The 21,696-nt window shown below is 43.4% G+C and overlaps 1 protein-coding gene across 2 annotated transcripts in view; it reads left to right on the top strand.

Annotated features, from left to right (window-relative positions):
* The window catches only part of LOC138245589 (uncharacterized), a 1,324,589-nt gene that overhangs the window by 337,140 nt on the left and 965,753 nt on the right, over positions 1 to 21,696 (top strand). For both annotated transcript variants that reach the window (XM_069199313.1, XM_069199321.1), the window contains 3 exons: positions 422 to 550; positions 1,220 to 1,551; positions 15,816 to 15,949. In XM_069199313.1, coding sequence (XP_069055414.1) covers positions 422 to 550; positions 1,220 to 1,551; positions 15,816 to 15,949 — 595 coding nt within the window. The remainder of the gene's footprint in view (positions 1 to 421; positions 551 to 1,219; positions 1,552 to 15,815; positions 15,950 to 21,696) is intronic.

The raw sequence follows: 21,696 nt of genomic DNA, 5'->3' as shown, positions 1-21,696 counted from the left end.
TTAGTAGTAATTATTATTATTATCATTGTTATTATTAAAAGAAGACGACGATGAATCATAACTACATGGTAGGATTATTAATAATGTAATCTTTTCTGTAAATGGCTACCACAGATCCCTAGTTTTACCTCCATTTATATTACCGATGGAAATTCTTCCTGTAAATTATTTCCTCTTCATGACACCAGTGCGGATAAGATGGAAGAGAGTGCAAGGATTTGTGGAAGAGCAATCATTTCAAACTGGTTCTGTGGTCACATTATGTGGCAAAAACTCTGCTATGTATCCTCCCAGAATTATCACAGGGTAAAGCTTGTTAAAAGATTGTTAAATCAACGATATTAGGTGACTTGTTTTTACTGAAAGGTGCTACAACATACATCATGAATGATATGACAAAGATTACCTTCTCTTGCTTCAGGTGATCCGAGAGTTTACCCCTTTTCGCCGTCCATGCTGGCCGACTGCCTTCAATCTTCGGTCCCGGCACTTCTACCTTCATCTTCATGCTTTCTCCCACCAGGTGGGCTTCTCTACGACTCCCTAGCAGGTAAACAAAACGATATTTATCAATCCCACTCCCTGGGCCACACACACATCGAACAAATCAGTACTCTGAAGATTGACAGAACTTTGATGATTAGTAAACGGGAAATAACCGTTTATTAGCAGTTTAGAGTGTAGGTCTTTGATCTTTTTCTTGCATGCATTATAAACTCTACTGCCTGTGACCCAGGGAATTACATCACACAGTTGGCATTCTGAGAAGCAAAGAACATTGATGAAGCTTTCTGGAAAACATTTGTGGACATCAAGGAACCTGACAATAACTGCTGTTTTATGTAGCATTTGCTACCATCAATTTGCATTTTTTAAGTGCTGTAAGTAATAGATGTCACTGCTGTGTAATGTAATGGCACTCAGTTTATCAGCTTCAGATGAAAGGCTGAGTTGGTCCTGCTGGCATCCAGACTCGTGACCTGCAGATGACAATTTATCGTCTGCAATAGGTGTTATTTAACTGGCTTGAGCCACCTTGCTGATTTCATTGACCTTGTGCACCAGTCTGATTTTTTGTACTTGTGGGAGCCTTCTGTATGCATCATAGAAAGTCCTAAAAAGCTTGCATCTTACAATAGTAATCCCTATGGTTGTATCTGATTGCTTTATTACTATGATTAGAAAACCTTATTCATCATTGACTGTCTTTAACCTCCAGGGCACATAGACAGAATAACTGCTCTTGGAGAAACACAGACAGAGCTTATGGCTGTCACAGCCTCTAAAGATGGAACCTTAAAGATGTGGGACCTGCCTTCTGGCAAACCTGTCTTTACCCTCCATGGCGTTGGACGGAACATTGACTCAATTACTGTATGCCAGGAGAATAAGATGGTTGCCGTCACTGAAAACAACTCCTTCCAGGTCTGGGATCTGTCCCTGAGGAAGATAATCCATACAGCAAAAGGATTTTTGGATGCACCTATATTGACCTCAGCCATGGAAGGCAAGCTTCTTCTGGCATTCTTTGATGGGAGCCATTTGGTCAAGGTAAGAAAAACAAGTTTCTTCTAGCTGAGTGAGATACAAACATCCATGTCTTTCAGACACAAGAAGGGACCATGCTGCTTATTAGCTCACAATAGCTAATGTATTAAACTTTTATTGGCCAGAAAATCTGCTAGTGATTTTGTATGTTTAGACTCAAAAGAGTATCATCACAGTTTCCTGTTGGTGTCCATGCATAGAAATTAAAGATGTGAATATCAATTTTCCTGCTTCATAAACTAGGCCATTTCAATAGCTATTTAAATATATAGATACTGGCATCGGGTAAAACCTTTAAAGCCAACTCTTAAATTCGGCTTAACGTAGACTTCCAACTCAGAACTTATTTAGTTTGCTATTTTAAATTTGAGGATAATCACTTTATGAGATACAGCATTTGTAAGATGTACAGTATGGTAAGATGTTAATAAGTGCTCAGAAGTGTATAAAAAGTTGCACTACACATTTTTCACATCGCTCTGTTATCATGAGAAGACTAATGTGGAACAATTCAATCCTAGCTAAAAAGAGATGGTATGAAAGTTGAAACTAGTTGCATTACACACCTGCATTATGGACATAATGGGCCTGATTTAGAAAGCGGCATACAGGTTACTCCATCACAATGGTGACGGATATCCTGTCTGCCGAAATATAAATCCCATAGAAAATAATGGGATTTATATTACGGCGGATGGGATATCTGTCACCGTTGTGATGGAGTAACCTGTCCTCCGAAATCTAAATCAAGCCCAATGTCTTACTTAAATGTACTTACATCCTGTTCAGGACCACTAGGAAAATTACTAGAACACACAGTATAAATAATGCATGCTATGGGAAATGAAAACAATATTCAAACTCAGTAAAACGAAGTGCCTCAATGTTCAAGGTAAAGTGTTCCAAGGACATAAAACCTCTTTACCTCTCCTTTTAGGGTCACAGTTTACCATCTTGAAATGTGGAAATTAGCACCTCCAATGGGATAGCATCACTGAGTTAAGATATCTATGTTCAGGGGGACAATTGTGGAACAGCATGGATGGCAATAGAGGAATGATCCTTGGGTAAAGTGGGGTGTTGGCCTGTAGAGCCAAATGGCTTCCATGAGCAAGGGTCTTAGTAGAATGATAAACAGGGACCATCCTCTCAAGACTAGAAGGTGGGGAGATCAATTTGGGGTGTCCCCTGTTCTGCGATACACCAAGAGTGCCCCTAGTGACCCAAAGATTTGCAATTTGAAGGGGGAAACCTAGGGTTAGGAGCACCCAGGCTCAGCAAAAAAAATACAAGAATGCCAAAAATGTATAACAATGGTTTCAACACACACACTTCATCCTCGTTCAGGCAGTTTAAAGGACCACTCCCTAAATCCTACAGGAGACATCTACCAGTAGAGGTTCATAGTTCAGGATCTGAAAGGGATTGTGAAGATGGGGCATTCTTGCTTGGAGATACTGAAGGAAGGCAGGATCATCTCATACCCATACACATGTCATAGGTCTATATTCTTTTATAAAACCAATATGATGCTCCGGCCTCCTTATCACTGTTATAGACTGATAGTGCCTATTGTTGACCCTGAAATTATGATGTGACCTGGAGAGTTGTAAAGTCATGACATTCTGAGCAGAAGGTAGTTGGGTAGCTCTTCATATGCAAAAATATTTAGTATGTGTACAGGAAAAGATAAAAAACTTGAATTCAGCAAACCGATGGACTACTTGATTTACGGTTAGGCATACCAATTTTGTACATTTCTGTGCCAAGTCGATAGGATGTCCTGGACCATAGACATAAACACATAACTCATAAAATGACTAATTGTTTTGAATGAAGGCTTAAAAATTCAAAGCATTCACAATGATGAAAGCCCTGAACTTTTCTTGATGCAATTAGTGATTGAATTTGAAGTTTATTTAGTACCTCTTGATTAGATTGCATAAATGAGCAAGATGTGTACATTTTTATGGTGTTACCATATAAGACCAATTTAGGAAAACACTATGGGCCTCCGTATGAGATTGTTGTTCTTTTGGCAAGACCGCCAAGGTGGCGGCTTTCAAAAGACCACCATGTTTGCGGAAATCCGACAGCCGTATTACAACTCACACTGTGAAGACCGGCAAAAAAAAGCCAAAAGTCCAAAACAGCTGGGACACTGGAGGATGAAAAAGAGGCGGTCCCACCACCAGCACCGCCAGCCTGACAAAAATCCACCCATCAGACTACGAGCCACAAATCACCACAACAGTTCATCCATGGTGGAAAACCATTGGCGGTGCGAACCACTGTGGTCACAACTACCTTCAGTCAGAAAACCACACCACATTAGATAGTTTGAATACCCCACACCTGACATACATCCCCACACCTGACACGCCTACTCACTGCACTATGTAGCACACCATTACACAACCCACAATCCTTTGCATTCAGAACGCCATTCAGATACCTCGAGAAGCCAAAAATATAGAATTTGCTCTTTTACTTTTTTACTCTTTTAAGCACACATACACATCTCACTCAGCACATACCCACATCAGAACAACTATCACAATTAACACATCACTAGCACACACAATCCTCAAAGACCGTGTCTAACTCACATCGCAGCACCCACACCTCACCAATTACCTAACACTACATCCTTACCGTCTATATAACCACTACCATGTCCCCACAAAAACACCCACGTTTCACTGATGATGAGTTGAGGATCATGGTGGATGAAATTGTCAGGGTAGAGTCACAACTGTTTGGAGCACAGGACCAACAAAAATCTATTGCCAGGAAAATAGAGTTGTGGCAAAGAATAGTCAATAGGGTCAATTCTGTAGGCAGTCATCCGCGCACAAGGGACGACATCAGGAAGAGATGGAACAACCTACAGGGGAAGGTCTGTTCCATGGCATCCAGGCACCAGATAGCCGTGCAGAAGACTGGCGGCAGTTCCCCACCTCCTTCCTCACATTTCACATCTTGGGAGGAGAAGGTCATGGACATACTGCATCCTGAGGGCCTGACAGGAATGCCTGGGGGAATTGAGTCTAGTAAGTGCCCACAACATTAATGCCACACAATTGACTAGTCCTGCATGCTTCCTCTCAACCCAGATCCTCCCTGTTTAACTATTTTAGCCACTACACCTCTCACCTAATCACCTAAAGCCCCTCTCTGGCATGCCACGTCTCCACTCAGCCGAACTCCCTTCAGAGCCCTTGGAAATAGCACGTTAACTACAGGTTGATCAGATCACTACGACTCCCAGAATGCACTAACCCATCATTGTGAAAACCTGGATAATGCACATCACATCACATCATGCATGTATAACTAAAGTACTAGCTACACCATCTAGATTGTTCTAGTGAGGACTAGTACATGGCAATGGCAGCAATGCAATGGCACACTCACAATAGCAACCAAAGCAAAACACAGCTACAGCTGAGTGACAATTCCCAATGGCCACAGATCCCAAACCAGAAATAGACAGAGCTGGGTTGGAAAGTAAGATGGCAGAGTCAATGTACATGCACAACATCTAGTTACAGGGCAATTTCCCCTGCAGACTCACATACTGTGTCCCCACTAGGACTCCATGGTGTATTGTGCAGCTTTAATGTGTGACATCTACAAGCTTGACTATTCACTAGGTAACAGAGCTGAACAGTCACATCATATATCAGACATAATCAGATTGCATCTGCACTAAATTCTGTACCTAATTAGTATGACAGCTCTCAATATGGAGTAAGGAAAACAAGTCACAGAGTTGTATGTGCAACTAAGGTATGCTGTGCAGCATCTGTCAATGTAATTGGGAATCATGTTAAGCCACTGTCTGCATCTCACACAAAAAAACAAAAAACAAACACACATTCTAACCTGAACTCTGTGTCTCACTCCCTCCACAGCTAACCTTGCCATTGCCACCATGGAGAGAATATCTAAGACTGTCAGTCCCCCTCAAGATGAATGCCCCAGTGAGGACAACACACTTGGATGTCTGGACACTGACGAACAACATGACCCATCTGGGACACCTGGTCAGTCAACGACTCTAAGCCTCACCCTGCCCACATCAACTCCTCCCAACACTGTTGCACCCCAATCAAAGGCAACCATTCACCCCCAAACCTGTGTCCCAAGGACTGTTCAAACTGTTGTGTTCCCCACATGACTACCATTGCAGGGGTGCTGAGGGACATCAATACCACCATGCTTACTTTCTCCACACAACATCAGGCCCCTTCTACTAGCTATGTTACATCTGCCTCTTCTACATCTGCGGCAGCTGGTGGAATGGAGGCACTGCCGGGTGAAGGACATGCCTCAGACACCTCTCCCTCTGTAGCTGAAGAAACCCCCTTGAAACTTGGGCATCCATCCAGACGTCCAGCTGGAGCAGATGCCAAGGCCAAACCCACTGACAGGAAGTGAACCTCTCCTGGTTTGTCACCCTTGTGTGCCACAGATACACCCTGTTGACTGTTCTGAAACCTAACTCCATATTCCCATGGTACAAGGGCACTGAACTTGGGTAACCAACGGGTGTAGCAGCTACCCTGATGAATACATCAACCATGCCTTCACTCATCACTTTTACTTTCATAAATGCACTTCAATTGTAACTGATAGGATTTTGATATGCACAATAAATCACACTTAAACACAGCTACTTTATATGTGTCCTTTATAATACATGTACAATAGTCATGCTTGCCAACTGTGGTCTGGTTATGCCCCCTTGTATCAAACAGCCAGTGTAATGGTCATCAGACAGAGGCTTCCTCAGCAGGAGACACATTACAACAGAAATGTCACAGGACTGATGTCAGAGAGGTTGAAATCCAGGACAATACAATTGTATAGTCAGTATTCCAATCTGCAAATAAAGCATAACAGAAAGTACCATCATGATGTAAGCCATGGTGTCAAACAATGCACATGCACAGGTTATAGAAGTCAGGCTCATAGTAATCTACCTACAAAGAAGGGGCACACCAATAGGTCCTCTATTTCACCAGGTATAGACTATTCACATACCCATACCAAAGCTACTAAATCACATATACCATGGAACACACAAAGAACCTGGCAAAAGAACCCAGTACAGCAAACATACACTAAAATTGGCCCCATACCTGTAAGATTGTCACTCACCTATGGCAGTATCTAGCTACATGCACCTTGGACAGCAAAGTTAAAACACAAAGACAGCTAGGTCCCATGGCCATCACAAAGTACTCCTCCCATTTTGAAATGAGAGGCAATGTGCCAGAAACTTCCCCTGGCACGTTATGCACCATTTCACATCCTCCTCAACCCCACAGGTAAAAGAAAAGGACTAAGCATTTACCACCCTACTTTTATGAAGAATAAACTATGAATGTACCACCCCACTGAAACTAATCTCATTTTACTATGTACAAGTCAAGTACAACTCTCATGTCTGTCAGCAATTACCATTGGCCACTGACACAGAATACCTCAAGCTTAGGTTGCAAAGCCAAACTGTATCTATCTAAATCAGTGAGTGGAAGGAAAAGAGGATAGGAGATTGCACGACACATACCTCAAATCTGAGAAGTCTTTACCAGAAGTGTATGTTAGCATCTGCTGTAACAGTACATGAAACAGCAGAACATTCTGTCCTGTACACATTACAAACTATCAGTCTGCATTCACAATTTACACATAGGCATTGGAACTCATTACACCCCCACAGATAAAGCAAGAAAGGAGGTGTAATGGCAGCCATCTACTTCAAGTTGTGCACATTTATCACAACAACAGGTCCACTTCACATACCTGTATGTCAGTTGAAGTACTGATTGATAAGATCTGCCCTGGAGTCACCTGCTCCTTCTTCCTCTGGCTGTTCATCACCTATCACATCAGCATTTCCAGCCACTGTCTAGCTGCCTCCCTCTCCTCTGCTATCAGTGGTATCAGGGCTAGATTGTGGAGCATGCAGCAGGCAACAATAATTTGGCAGACCTTGTTGGGCGCGTAGAGGAAGGCTCCTCCAGATAGATCCAGACACCTAAATCTTGCCTTCAGGAGCCCAAATGTTCACTCTGTTATACACCTTGTCCTCCCATGGGCCTCGTTGTAATGGAGTTCCCCTGGCGTGGATGGGCACCTCACTGGTGTCAACAGCTAAGGATGGTTTGGATGGCCTGAGTCACCTGTGAACACAATGATTGAACAACACAAAAATGTATGTGGGGCTTGCTATATTGTGATGACAGGAGACATAACTCATAAGCACACACTACAATGGAAACTTACCAATCAGCCAGGCCCTCTCTGTGTGGAGTTGTGCCATTAGCTGTGAGACATTGCTGTTCAGCATGATGTAGGAATCATGCACAGATCCTGGATACTTGGCTGTGACTTGTGAGATATACTGGTCTGCCAGATACACTACCTGAATGTTGATTGAGTGGTAGTTCTTCCTGTTCCTCTACACCTGTTCATTGATACTGGGTGCCATCAATGGCTCCTACCACACGAGGAATGTGTCCCATCTCATTAAGGTCTGCCTTCACATAGGCCAAATCCGCTCAGTGGGGAAACCTGGTGTATCTGTCCAGGTGTCCTAACAATGCACACAGTACATCCTTCAACCCCAGACTGAAAATGGGCTGAGATATCCCTGCTGTTAAAGCCACTGTATTCTGAAAGGAGCCTGTGGCCAGGAAGTGTATCACAGACAAGACATCAACGATGGGAGGTATGCCTTAGGAATTGCCAATGGCGGGCATCAGATCTGGCTCCAACTGAGTACAAAGATCCATGATGGTATGACGATTAACATGATATGTCTAGATGACATGCCTTTCCTCCATGGTGTCCGACTCTGCTAGTGGACTGTACATTGGTGGTCTGTCACTCTCCCCATGGCAGGATAACTATTGAAGACAAGTGAAAATACTATGAGTTGTGCAGTATGCATACACCATGTACACTTTGTGTATTACCTCACACCTTAAATGTGTAGAGGACGCCTAGCACTTTTGACATATACAGTACAGCCCATATATATGCACTGATTTCACCCTCCTTGGTGCACATTGGCAACTATGACAGTGGGATTGTACATATATTACTACTGTTAGAGTATTTGTGTGTAAGACTTAGCTGCCCTTCATGAATCACACATATGTTTTGGAATTGATCTACATCATTTCATGGACTAAGAACCTCTAAGTAGCTGTACATAGTTATCACCATATTTACTCACTCAACAGAGCTTTTACTTCACATTTGCACACAGTGTTGCACAAACGTGATGGCACTACATACAGATATAGAGCACTTTAGGGGAGTAAGTGAATGACACAGATTAGTAAACACTTCCACCTATGAGATGTGTCCAAAAAGGTAGGTGCCTGACCTACTGGACTGGACAGGTGGAAGTGACCTATGTCCGCCGACGGAAGTTGTCATGGCCGTAGGCGGTTGCAACTGCTGTGTAACTTGCCATTCGGAAACATTGATGCCTTTGGCGGACCTGAGCCAATGGCGATGTCCACCGGCAGTGACAGTCATGTACATGGTGGCTGTGACCACCATCTTCAGCACTTTTGCTCACTTGATTCCTGACACTGTTGCCAGCAAGATCTCCCCAACATAAGCTGCTGTGTACTACCTCTGGGAGCTATCATGCCATGTCCTGCAGGTGATAGGGCCCCTACCTTTACCCTGGAAGAGCTTGAGAGGCTAGTGGAGGAGGTCCTACCCCGGTATATACAGCTATATGGGGCACCAGAGGAGCAGGTGAGTCCAATGTCCTAGCTATGTGGTGCGTCCTTTGTGATGTTTCACTGGGCATGTGAACTTGTAAGGGTGTAGATTCATGCAGATGGCATAATGTGAAGGCGTGTGTGCTGAGACGATGGGTATATGTGCCTACTTGCTGTGACTGATGTGTACTGACCACTCCTATTGGTATGGCGTATGTGTACATGACTTTCTCCTTTTGTCTGTGTCATCCATGCAGGTCAACGCCCATCAGAAGAAGGGGATTTGGTGTGCCATCACCAAGTAAGTGCAAATCCTGGGAGTCCACAGCAGACAGAGCACCCATTACAGAAAGTGGTGGGAGGACCTGAGATGCTGGGCCCGGAAGACGGCTGAGGCCCAGCTGGGGATGTTCTTACAACGAAGGAGGGGTGCCCGTCAAACTCTGACCCCCTATTGCCCCGCATTGTGGCGGTCTCCTACCCTGAGGTGGATGGGGGTTTGAGGGCAGCACAGCAGCCGCAAGGGTGTAATTACTGACTGACTCCATATACTTACCTCTGGTAGTTAGGTGTTTGCTGTCACACTTTAGCAGCTGTGACACTGTAGTAGATGCTACATATATGTTGACTACTAGGAATACATAGTACTCAAGTTGCCTGACTAAAAGATGGAGATCTGGCCTTAGGGTTCCGCATGGGGACATTTAGATCACGTGTGTCAAGGAATATATATATGACTGCATGTGGAGATGCACATTTGACAGTGCCACATGTGTGACTCTACCCAGCCATCTATATGTCTGTAAGCTGCTGTATCATCCTGCCCATACAGTTTTCCAGGTCTATTAATCTGAATATATAATTATGTAGCTCTAATGTGTCAGACCACTCACATCTGTAAAGATCAACTGTATGTACTACATAGGGCCTGGCATATTTGGTACAGGGCCTAGATACCTTGTGTCCTGGTACAGGTAGTGACTCCATGTGAGGCTGGCATCTCATTCAGTCAATTGGTATGGCCAGTATTGGACTGTTCATATGGATTTGCGGAGGTGTCCCCATTGTTCCTTCATATTCATACTATGGGGTATGTGAAGGTTGTAACAGAAGGACATCCAACTATGGGTGTATGATTTTGTCTATTTGCCCTTACCATGCATTTTCATGCCATTGACATGTGGGCAAATCACTTTTATCCCGATGCCTTTGTTGTAGAGGAGGCGAGTGACTAGGCTGTCCTACTTGTTGACAATGTGCAATGTCCATGCTATATGTGACAATGCCCTACCAATAAGAGTGCAACACATGGTATTAGCTCTCTACATCATGTCTCAATGGTTACTTGGGGGCAGGTCTTGTAGAGTGGGACAATCATTGCTACCCTTAGCCTAGCTGATGTGGGCAGTTTGGACAGGAATTGGTATTGGTTCACCTCATTTTTCAAGATGTCATGGTTTATCTGTACTACTATTTCTCATACAGGTGTTGTTGATATATTGTTGCAATTGCAGTCGTGTAGGTCCATGTGTACATGTCTTTTCAGTGGGATATGTGTGTTGCCTGGACTTAGCTATTGGAAATCACGTCAGGAATGGTGTGCGTGATGTTGGTGTACTCATATTGTAATGTCGTGCCTCTGTATATGCATGTCAGGTGGAATGTAATGTGCTCTTCTAAGAGTTAGTAGCCTGTCTTTTGTTTAGTAGTTGTAACTATGCTCTCTGTGATTGTCAGTGGATGTCTCATGTCTGCTAGGTAGGCCACTGTAGCTGTACATGCATTTAAGGTGTGATATGGAATATCTGTGAATAGTGACTGCAGCTGTTTCTCTAAGATTTGGTACATGTAGTGACATAGCTGTTGTCCAGATGTGGAATGTAAAAATGTGATGGCAACTGTACGGGACTGACACATGTTGTGTCTTCATCATAGATTGTTGCCATTGTGTCATATATGTACAGAGGGATGAGCTAGGCATGTGATTGGAATGTCAGGTGCTGTGTCTCTTGAAGAGAGTTGTTTTTACTTGCATAGAACATGACTTATAGTCGTGGACTGGTCAGGTGTAGAGTCGGAATAGGCATGATATGGTCAGTCAACTGCATTTCCTTAAAATGCTAAGATTATGTAAAGGTATGACCTGGATTTGGACGATATATCAGCTTTAGCCATGGCATGATGAGCATGCTGACTTAGATTTACAGGTGATTTGATGGGATGCTCCAGTTGTACTACCTTACATGGATTATGATATCGGTGAGAGAAATGACAAATGGGGTAGATAGAAGTAACATGTTTGACATGATGTAGGATCTGTGGGTTTCTTTATGGGATTATTTTGCCAGCAGATATACATCTACAGTTGTGCCTGTTGTAATGTGTGAATGTGAAGAATGTGATGACCCTCTCTCTCCCTCCCTTGCTCTCTGTGTGCATCAGCATTGGCAGGCGAAGGAGGCAGGGCACAGGTGAGTGGGGATGCTGGCAGCCACGAGACCCAGAGTGCTGATACTACTAACAGTGAGGGACTCAGTGGCCTGGAGGGCGAGGGGAGTGCCACATGGTAGCACATCATCTTTGGAATCCTCATGCAGTGGACACTCCCTGGAGGACCCATCTTGGACCACTCCAGCACAATCTTTGTGGGTCATCCCCTTTCTACCATGCCCTCCCTGTCGCTCCCCACCCAGTTGGCCATGCCTGCTCACACAAGAGGTTGGTAGTTTCCATTGCCGCAGGCACCTCTGCCCCTGCCCCTGTCAGCCCTGCTGCCCTCAGTGAGTAGGCTATTGACCTCCTCAGGTCGATCTCTGTGGGTCAGTCGGCCATCGTGAATGCCATTCAGGGACTGGCAACTCAGGTCCAGCAGAGTAATGCGCTCCTCGAGGGCATTCACTGTGCACTGGCTGGCCTACAGAGATCCTTTCAGGCTCTGGCTTTCACATTAACAGCAGCCATTCACCATTTGTCTTCCATCCCCTCTCCACCTTCCTCTTCCCAATCCCAAGGCCCTCTTCCCCGACCCAGCCACAGCACACAAACAGACAAGCATGCATCCACCTCAACATCCAAGGGTAGCGCTGACAAAAACAAGCACCACAAGACCCACCACAGGCATGCACACAAGCAACATCTACCTGCAGACACATCAGCAGTCACTACCTGCCCTGGCAGCCCCACTACCACTACCCCCAGCATCACATACACAACACCTGACACACCTGCAGTCACCACACCAAAATTCACCGATCCATCCACAACACCTATCCTACCCACAACCAGCACAATAGCAGTTCTTCAGACATCCACCCCAGTCACAATATCCGCAGGCACCACATCTGCAGGCACCACAACCACAGACACGCCTACATGCAGCACATCCACCATGCCTGCAATCACCACCCCAACAGACAGTCACCCATCCACCACGGCATCTGCCAGCATCTCCACCCCCCTCCTCCCAAGAAATATAAATGCCCACACTCACTCACCCAACAGACACCCAGCACCCACAAGCATACCTCGAACACACATGCACCCAAGACATCCACCAAAACACCTCAGACAACCACTCACTGTCCCTCCACACGCAAACCCTTTTGCCATGACCGTCCCCGTGTGTCTAAGAAAGCTTTCCTATCGGAGTTTAACCTTTTCCCTACTCCTCTCCCACCCCGTGAGACCCCAAAATGCTCTGTGTCCCTCCCCAAGTCCAGCCCTTCTCCCTCCACCACCTCCCCTGCAAGTTCCCATGCCCCTCCCCGGAAAAAGTCTACCCAACCCAAGAGTTCCCAGCCCTCCTCTAAGCTCTAACCTTAGCTCCCACTCCCAAACCCAAAGATCCCACTCCCAAACCTAAGCCCAAACCGCCCCTCAAGCTCCCTGCCTAATCCCTGAGGTGCCTGTTGCCCCCTTGATACCCCTACCTGTGGAGGTTACATGGCAGTCAGGAGTCATGTTAGGGGCACATACATGTGCATTACGTGCATGTTGCACTTGTCTATGTTGGACTTGCGAATGGCCGTCATCTTTGTATGTATATATCAAAGGTTTCATTTTTGTCCTGCTTTTATGATCTTAAGGAATGTTTTGAGTTGGCTGATTTTGTTTGTGTGGGAGTAAGTTTTGTGTGAGTGGTGGTTGTGCTACCAGTTGTGTATGGTCAGCATGTGTGGTTCTGTGCAGTGCATTTGTCTTCCAGTGATGGGTGTGTATTGTGTGATGGGCATCAGTATGGTGGGGACATGTTGTTATGTTGGTATTGTGTGGTGTTTGTGTTGACATGTGGTATTTGCTGTGTTGTGTGCCTTTGTGTGGTTGTACTGTGTGTGTGTGTGTGTGTGTGGAGATTGGTATGTCAGATCCGTTGTGATGTGTGTTTGCGGGGTATGACATATGCTGCTTTGTTTGGATGTGAGATTGTGTGTGTTCGTTCTCTGGTGTTGGTAAGTCGTGTTGCATGTATGATTTGTCAAGAGGTGGTGTGTATTGTGGGTGCTTGACGATGCTATGGTGGTGTTGCGGTTGTGGTGTAGTTGTGTCTTTTGGTGGTGTTGTGTGTGACTCTGCTGGTGCTGTGTATCTGGGGGTTGGTGTGTGTTTCAGCCGTGTGTGTGTGTTCGTTAGCCATAGTGTGAGTACTTTGTATGTGCGTGTGGGTATGTGGCTGTGTTTGAGTGTGCATGTATGTGTAGGGTTACGTGTGTGTCGCCCTCGCCACCTGCTCCTGATTGGTATGTTGTGTGTGCGTAGGTCCTTTGACATTTTACAAAAGTGATAGGTAAGTGTGTGTACTTACGGTTGCTGTCGTCGTAACTGCTTCTGTAATCGTTGAGCGAACAGGAGCAGCAGGAAGACGTGTAGTTCTGGTTCTATGGCAGCTCCGGACAGGTATGGCTTCCTGAACGTGAGTGTCTCCTTTTAATCTGTTGGTTTCCACCAGGGCTTCCATGGTGGTGCGACTGTGGCAGAAAACTTGGCAGTTTGCAGCCTCGTAATATGGCCGAAGGGAACATGGTCTCCGCCGGCCTGCAGGTAGCTACCGTCGACCGTGGTGGCCTGACTGCACTGGCGGTGCCGACGGTGATTTGGCTGTATTCTGGTCATAATTTGGGGGTCTTCTCCTCCAGCATGTTGGCGATGCCACCGCCAACATGGCGGTCCTGAGTCTGCCAAACTCATAATGAACCCCTATGTATCCAGTTTGTGCATCCATTTCGATGCACTCCCCAACTTGTACTCATAGTGTGCTCTGTTTGTACCACCTGTTTTTTATATCTTGCTAAAGGAACACCTAAAGTCTGGATGCATGTTGTATTCTAGTCTGGAGAAATAATTAATTTATTAGCTCTCAATCATTCAGATATTATAGAAATCTATGTTAAATGTCATGATTTCGAGGAAAGTGTTTTTGTTGATAACAGTTAATAAGAGGGAGTCCTTTTGAATGAACAATCAGTGTTTGATTGTAAAGTTGTAAGTATTGGCTGTGTGTATATTTATGCATGTGTATAGGTCCTACTACCCCCAGGTGTAACTCTACACTGTTTGTTATTCTCCATTGCGGAGTGTAGATTTACACTTAGGTGGAGGCTTACATGTCTGCACCCGCTCAAATCATCATGGAGCCTCTTAAAACAGGATTTACAAGTGTAAAGTTACTACTAGTAATGTTGCGCCTATGGTTGAAGATCTTTACCACTTTGAGGGAGATCTACACTATATGGGAAGGACGGGGAAAATGATTAAAGTGTATTGTTCATTAAAAACATTATGAATATGTTTTTATGTATAATAAACTTGTAAATTAATTTGAAACATTTATTATTAACCTAAACCTAATCAAATAAAATGTTACAGTACATTACCTCATCAAATTAAATGTGTATTAAATTATAAATAAATGCCTAAATAATTTATTTAATATTACTTCCAATGAGGCGTTATTTTATTTCTGTGCCTCCAATGTTGTCTATCGGAGTGTGTTGCAGTACCAGTGGTTGCTCATGTATGCTGCTTCACTTACTCCAAAACTGGACCGCCATAAATTTACACTTGTTTAGACACCATTAGGGCCACAGAAACTTTAAAATTATAGTTAGTGATTAACAGCAGCCTTACTCTTTTTTGGTGTGTGTGTTTCTATCAGCATATACTTCTCTCAACCCCTTCTTAAATTTCTTTAACCCTTTCCCATTTTGCAGTATTTCCTATTTTCCAGCCACTCCCCTGGTACCCCACACAAGTATGAAAAAGTTATATGCCAATACCTGTCTGGAGCTCTGCACACAGAAAATATAGGAGAGTCAGAGGCGGTGGTCTGTGCCTGTATCTATGTGAATAGCATTTTTTAGCATGTGAGTTGTAGTACTACTTTACTTATTACAAACTGCAGTTTGAATCAGGCTTATCTTTATCATTTCAGTTTGCATTTCACATGTTCCTGGGTGAGTAAAAATAATTAGCATAGATCTAGTATTTACTAACCTCTAATACAAGCCTATATTGCAGGTTTTTGATTTGACCAATGCATGCAAGCTCCTGTGTGAGGTGGAAATTCCTGCAGATGATACCCCTGTCCATAAAGATCGCTCCATACTGGTGTCAAAGAACTCAGTGAAGGATTATGTTCTCTTCGCCTATAGGTCAGTATCTCATTGAGCCTCATCTTTTTTTGTTCTGAGACTTTTTGTCACTATTGGTCTATTGCAGTGGTATTAAAATATTTTAATGTTGCCCCTTGTGTTAAAAAAATCATTGTCCCCACCCTAGAATGACAAACATATTTTTCACAAAAATAAAATAATATTGGCAAATGTAAACATATTTAACAATTTAAAGATTGCAGTTAGTTTCAGCAAACCTCGTAAATATGCAAGCAAATACATGGCTGCCACCGTACTATGGGCAGCATTGTCTTCCTACGTTGTAAAAGTAGCAATAAAGTGATCCTTTATCAGAAACGAGGGGAGGAACTTTGGGGGTTATTTGCCCTCCCTCATTGACACCTGCTTCCAGTCTAGACATGAGGACATGACGATGCTAATGATAGCCTGTTACAGAGTGGCTCTCCGCCACTCTGTTTATTATCACTTAAAGTACAACACAGTTTTCCGCATGATGCTCCTGGTGGCCAGTGCCTAGAAACACCCTCAGATCCATTCAGGCCCTATGACAGCCTGCCCCAATTTGAAGATCTCTGGTATGTCTCTTACACATTTTGTTCAGTTTTCATTCATGGTCCTGTGTTCTCATTCATGCCACCCTTGTGCTCCTTACTCCCCTAGTGGCTAGATTCTGCTAGTGTGTTATCCTCAAAGAAATCCCTGCAATGTGCTGGTCTTGACTACATGCCCATGCAAGTGTGAGAAGGCAAATGATGGGTATTGTGTCTGTTGGTTCTTATTTGTATATGCTGATCTGTAAGTGAGACAGAACACATCATGGCTGGTTACTTCTGAAGGTAACCAATTTAATACAACATTTTGGAAAGTACATTTTCTAAACCCTTGTATTTCAGAGTGACTAAGGCACAAACCATAGATGAAAAATAATTGGTGTGTGTATAAAGTTGATGTACTAGTAACAAGTTGAGAGATTGCCCTCCACAGATACCTTTAGGCAGATCATTTATGGCCATGCTGAAGACATTGAAATCGGGCTCTTGTTTTGACACTTGTCCTGTAGAGGACCTTCAGGTATTGAAGGAATTGATCTTCTCTGAATCTTAGACCTTGTGTTAAATAGATATGAAATAAATGTCAAGAGTTTTAAATGTAATCCCGAAAAAATCCTCTACTGAGTTTATTAGAAAATCAGTAATTGTATTTTTAGTTTATTAGTGTAATTTCCTTCCTGCTTCTTATATCGTAATGGTTTGTGATGTTATGTCAATTTTTATTTATCTTGTTTTATTTTAATGCATTTTTAATCTACCTATAGTATCTCTATTGTTGCTTGTACCTTGGTGCTGTGAAGCTGGATATTCTCTTAAATTGTTTGCACATTAGCAAATAATAATAAATAAAAATGACAAATACATCGGACAGGTACTGACAGCTTTACATTTGTACCAGTGACTCCTTAGCTAATCAAGCCGTCAGCGGACATGGAATCTTCAGTTATTCTCTGTCCCTTTAGTATTTCCATTGACAACAGTAGGTTTTTAAAGCCCATGTGTGAATACAGCTTAGGGCTTCTCTTGAATCTAATGAGCTGTTGAGTGGATTTCAAACTGGTTGTCATCTGAAAAAAGGCATGAGTGGGTGCTGGCAGCAGCGCTGAATGATCTCTCAATGATCCAAGATGACAACAGTGTAAGAGCCCTGATTCATTTAGGCATTCGACTATACTTTCCTCGTGGACTGTCTTCAAACTGTTGGTTTGAGAAGAAGTGCTCTGGTATGAATAAGGTGAATTATTTACTAACAGACTTCAAGTCATGTCCCTGCCACTTTTTATGTCAGCTCTAGCTCAAGTTGTGACCCAGTGTTCCTCGCTCCCACATCTGTTTGACATTTATATACTCCCAAAACAACCAGATTATCCTCTGTTTGGGATGGCAGTCTGGGATGACTGCACTGAGCTTTCAGCAGTGTATGGTGGATGTCGGATCTGGATATTTAGTCTTTGGCTCAGGTTTAATTAAGACAAAGCCAGAGTGATAGTGTTAGGGGCGTGAAAGATCTCTTGGAAGTTGGTACTTACCATGAATCACCTACCTGATGAGAAACCCAGGACTCTAGTTTATCTCTTCTTTGTCAATAACTCCCCAGGTCCATCCTGCCCTCTTCTTGTTTCTTTCATTTGAAGCTATTGAAAATAATTCTTCAGTCTCTCACTGCCTAAGGTAGCCCATGCTTTTGTTATAGAATAAATGAGAGTTTGGTCTGGTTTGTGAAACAGTCTAGAATTGTTGCGCTGTTAGTTTCAGCAAAAATCAAACCATAGGAAGGTTGTTATGCAATGAATACTGTTTATGCTATATCACTTTGATTTACTCTGCCACACACATAGCATAGTATGAAGATACTGCTCTGGGCTGCTATTGTGTGTCTAGAAAGTCCATAAGAGGACCACATTGCTTACTGCATATATGGACTGCATCTTTCCTCCAAGATTGAACTGTCATCATTCCTTTGGTTCGTGCACTTCTGATGGATTGGGGATGCTTTCCACACTCTGGAATCTAGATTCCTTTTGCTCAACACAGGCAGAGATGAGAGGGACCAAAGAGTCTGCCCACTATATTAGACAAATATCAAAATGCCCCTATACTGGTGTGGCTCTTATCCGCATACCTGCTCCAGGAAAAGCCCTAAACTTGTGGAGGTTCAAAAACTGCTATGCTTCACCTGGAGCCTTGACTGTATTGAAAGACTGACAGTTTGCTGTGGATTGTCCTTTTGAGTTAGGTAGTCCAATGGGTCATGTAGTCCAATGCCATTATCAAAATTCTTCCTGAATGGGGAGAAATTCTGAGTCTTACAGTCTGCCTAGCTCACTGTAATCTGCTGTAAAACAGGAGTAAGGTTTTGTGTTACTTCCATTGGAAACAAAAGACTGATTTTCCCTAGGACAGGTTGTTCCTGCTGTCAGTCATCCCTGGCATCCCAACGCATATGATGACTATCTGCCAGTATTTCTTTTTTATTTCCTGTAGGTGCATCTAGATTGGCAAACAGGAAAAGAGTTGTTGCTGTAAATGCAAGGCCTGGCCAGGTCCCACCTATTGCTCCATCCCAGACTGCTAGGGTAGTGCATTACACCTTCCACTCTGATTCTTTCATTTCTGGAAACCCACAGCCCTTTGATTTGTGATGATATTGTGCACCATTTACACACACTGACCCAGCACATCACAATAGAGGCCTGCTGCTATGACCTAATGGAAGATTAGCACTTTTATGTTTCCGTTTCATGTGCCCATGCTTCAGTATACTGTTATGGAGCCTTGAAAAAGCTTATTAGCTTTTTTGGAGCAAAACACATGTATGCTGAAACAACTGGACACTGAAACAAATATAAAGAAAATTTAATAACCTTACAGTTCACTTGGATTGGGCTTTTATTTTTCTGTTTGGAGTAGAGATTCATCCTTGCTAATAATTTTCCCAAGTGTCTATCAGCTCTCACGCATTCTAGGGCCCCGGGGAGCCAGAACAATTTGAGCTATTATGAATCTCCATGCCTTCATTGGGCTTGTGTGGTTTGTCATCTTTAAAATCTTTGCTAGCACTCCCTCACCCACTAGACCATGCCTGCTGCTTCTTCTTTGTTAGGCTGGCGACTAAGTGGCTTGTAGCAATGAGAGAAACAATGATCACCCTGATAATGGTGAATAAGATGTGATTCATTAGTGAACTTGGTGACATTTATGAAAAAATGCAAAGTGAGAATTAAAAATGAAAATCGCTTCCCCTATCTACATGAGTACTACTGCATAATATCACTACCTAAACTCAAGGCCAAGAGTTATGCCTGTAAAATAATGTATACCTATAAATGGATGATTCACATCTCTCAGAAGAGCTGCTTTGACAGATAAATACATCACAGTTCAATGCAGGGATGTGCACATATATTTTTTCTCAGAGATACCATCAGGCACACTACTGAGTTGACAAACCATAGTAAAACCCATATGACTTCTGATCACCCTCCACATCTCACTAGGTGAAGAATACTTTATCAGAAGAATATGTCTAATTTTTCTTGGTTATCAATTGCTTTCACTAACAAGTGTGTTTCCATGCAAGGTAACTGGTGGAATAGGAGCATAATAAGATTGAGAGTGATCATGAGAATGCATTAACCCACTTACTGGATTTTATCATTTGTCATTTCATGGAAGGCCAAGCAGGCCAACCATGCCAGGAAATACACAGAAACATGCTTACCCAATAATGCAGGTATGAGCCAGAGATGCAGCACTCCAGCACTTGACTCATTCTTAGCTTATCACGTAGGTGGCATCAGTGGCAATAGGAGGTTCTTGAAGCTGGACCTCAATGTGGAATGTCATTAATTGGAACTGCACCAGGAATTCCACTACATCACCACTTTCTTGACCCATGTTGGGTTAACAGGTATATGAGACTGAGTATATTGTAGTATACTTGACCTCTAGGGTGTAGCAGAACACACTAAAAGAAGTGCTAGTAAACACCCCTGAATTACTGTGTATCAGTGACAGTGCCCTGATATATGCAGCAACCAACCAGGAACATCAACAATGCCTCTTAGATTCCCTCACAAGACTTAAAGACCACTGAACATTTAACAAATCAGAGATCTACAGCTTTCTAGGAATGGGACTTTATAGGGGTTGTTAAGTCCACGTTATCCATCATAACAGGCCCTGCAGGATCAGAGAAAAACAGAGAATTGATCATGATCATGGTCATGAAGGTGCCCAAGAGGTCACACTCCGGTGCACCAAGAATGTCTGCTGGATAACAGCTTCTTGGCATATTTCAGCTTCTGAATACCTAACAGATTAGAAGCGGATACTAGTTCCTGAGGTCTCCAAGCTGCTTTACTATGGGAAGATCCCAGCAGGAACAAACATCTCATTGCCTTTACCAGTTGAACTCTCTTTGGAATGGAACAACACTTTTTGCTGATTGAGAAAAGGATGATAGCTATTCTTTGGAAATGCCCCACTTCCACATCTATGTAGTTAACTCTCCTGGGGGTTGCCACAATATATGGGCCCCACACCTCTAAGTGTCAGCCATAAACCTCCACTTGAACAGAGAAATTATTACAGCAGCTATAGCATTACCAATTCTCAAAGGAACACTATCAAAGCATGGGCAACCAACCAATTACCTGTCCAACCATCACTGTTCATTTACAAGAGAAGAGCAAAAGGACTGTAAGGCATTGGGACGTGAAAGTAGCATCACACAACACCTTAAGCCTTGATGATGTTATTTGAGGCATGACAACAGACACCATCCTGCATATCACAAACCAAACTCATATAGAAACTTCCTAGAAGAGCAATGGCACAACACTACAATGGTGAAGAAAGTGCTGGGAAAAGAGAGAAGAGACATTCAGATGTTTAGCATCAGCCACCCACAAATGATTATTAAGACTCACACCAAACCAAAGTAAAAGGTTTAATTCCCCTGGGTGGACCAAATATTCAAGGAGGTGAATGTTGCCTGTCTTATGTGTCAAGTTATTTAGCCATTGGCCAGACGAGGCCCCCGCTGTCACCCAGTGACTAAGCACACCTTCCTTGAGCAGTTTTCTTGATGGAAGAACAATTACTTATAACCATTTATGAACACTATGGAAGTGGCAGACTTAACTATGTACAAAGTAGAAAAGGTCCCTATCCCTCATGGAGTTCTAGCCAAACTAAAGACAGACAGTGGAC

This window comes from Pleurodeles waltl, chromosome 1_2 (assembly GCF_031143425.1).
Source record: "Pleurodeles waltl isolate 20211129_DDA chromosome 1_2, aPleWal1.hap1.20221129, whole genome shotgun sequence".
NCBI classification, from domain to species: Eukaryota; Metazoa; Chordata; class Amphibia; order Caudata; family Salamandridae; genus Pleurodeles; species Pleurodeles waltl.
The sequence above is the reverse complement of the archived record's forward strand: the minus strand, read 5'-3'. Positions and strand labels throughout refer to the sequence as shown.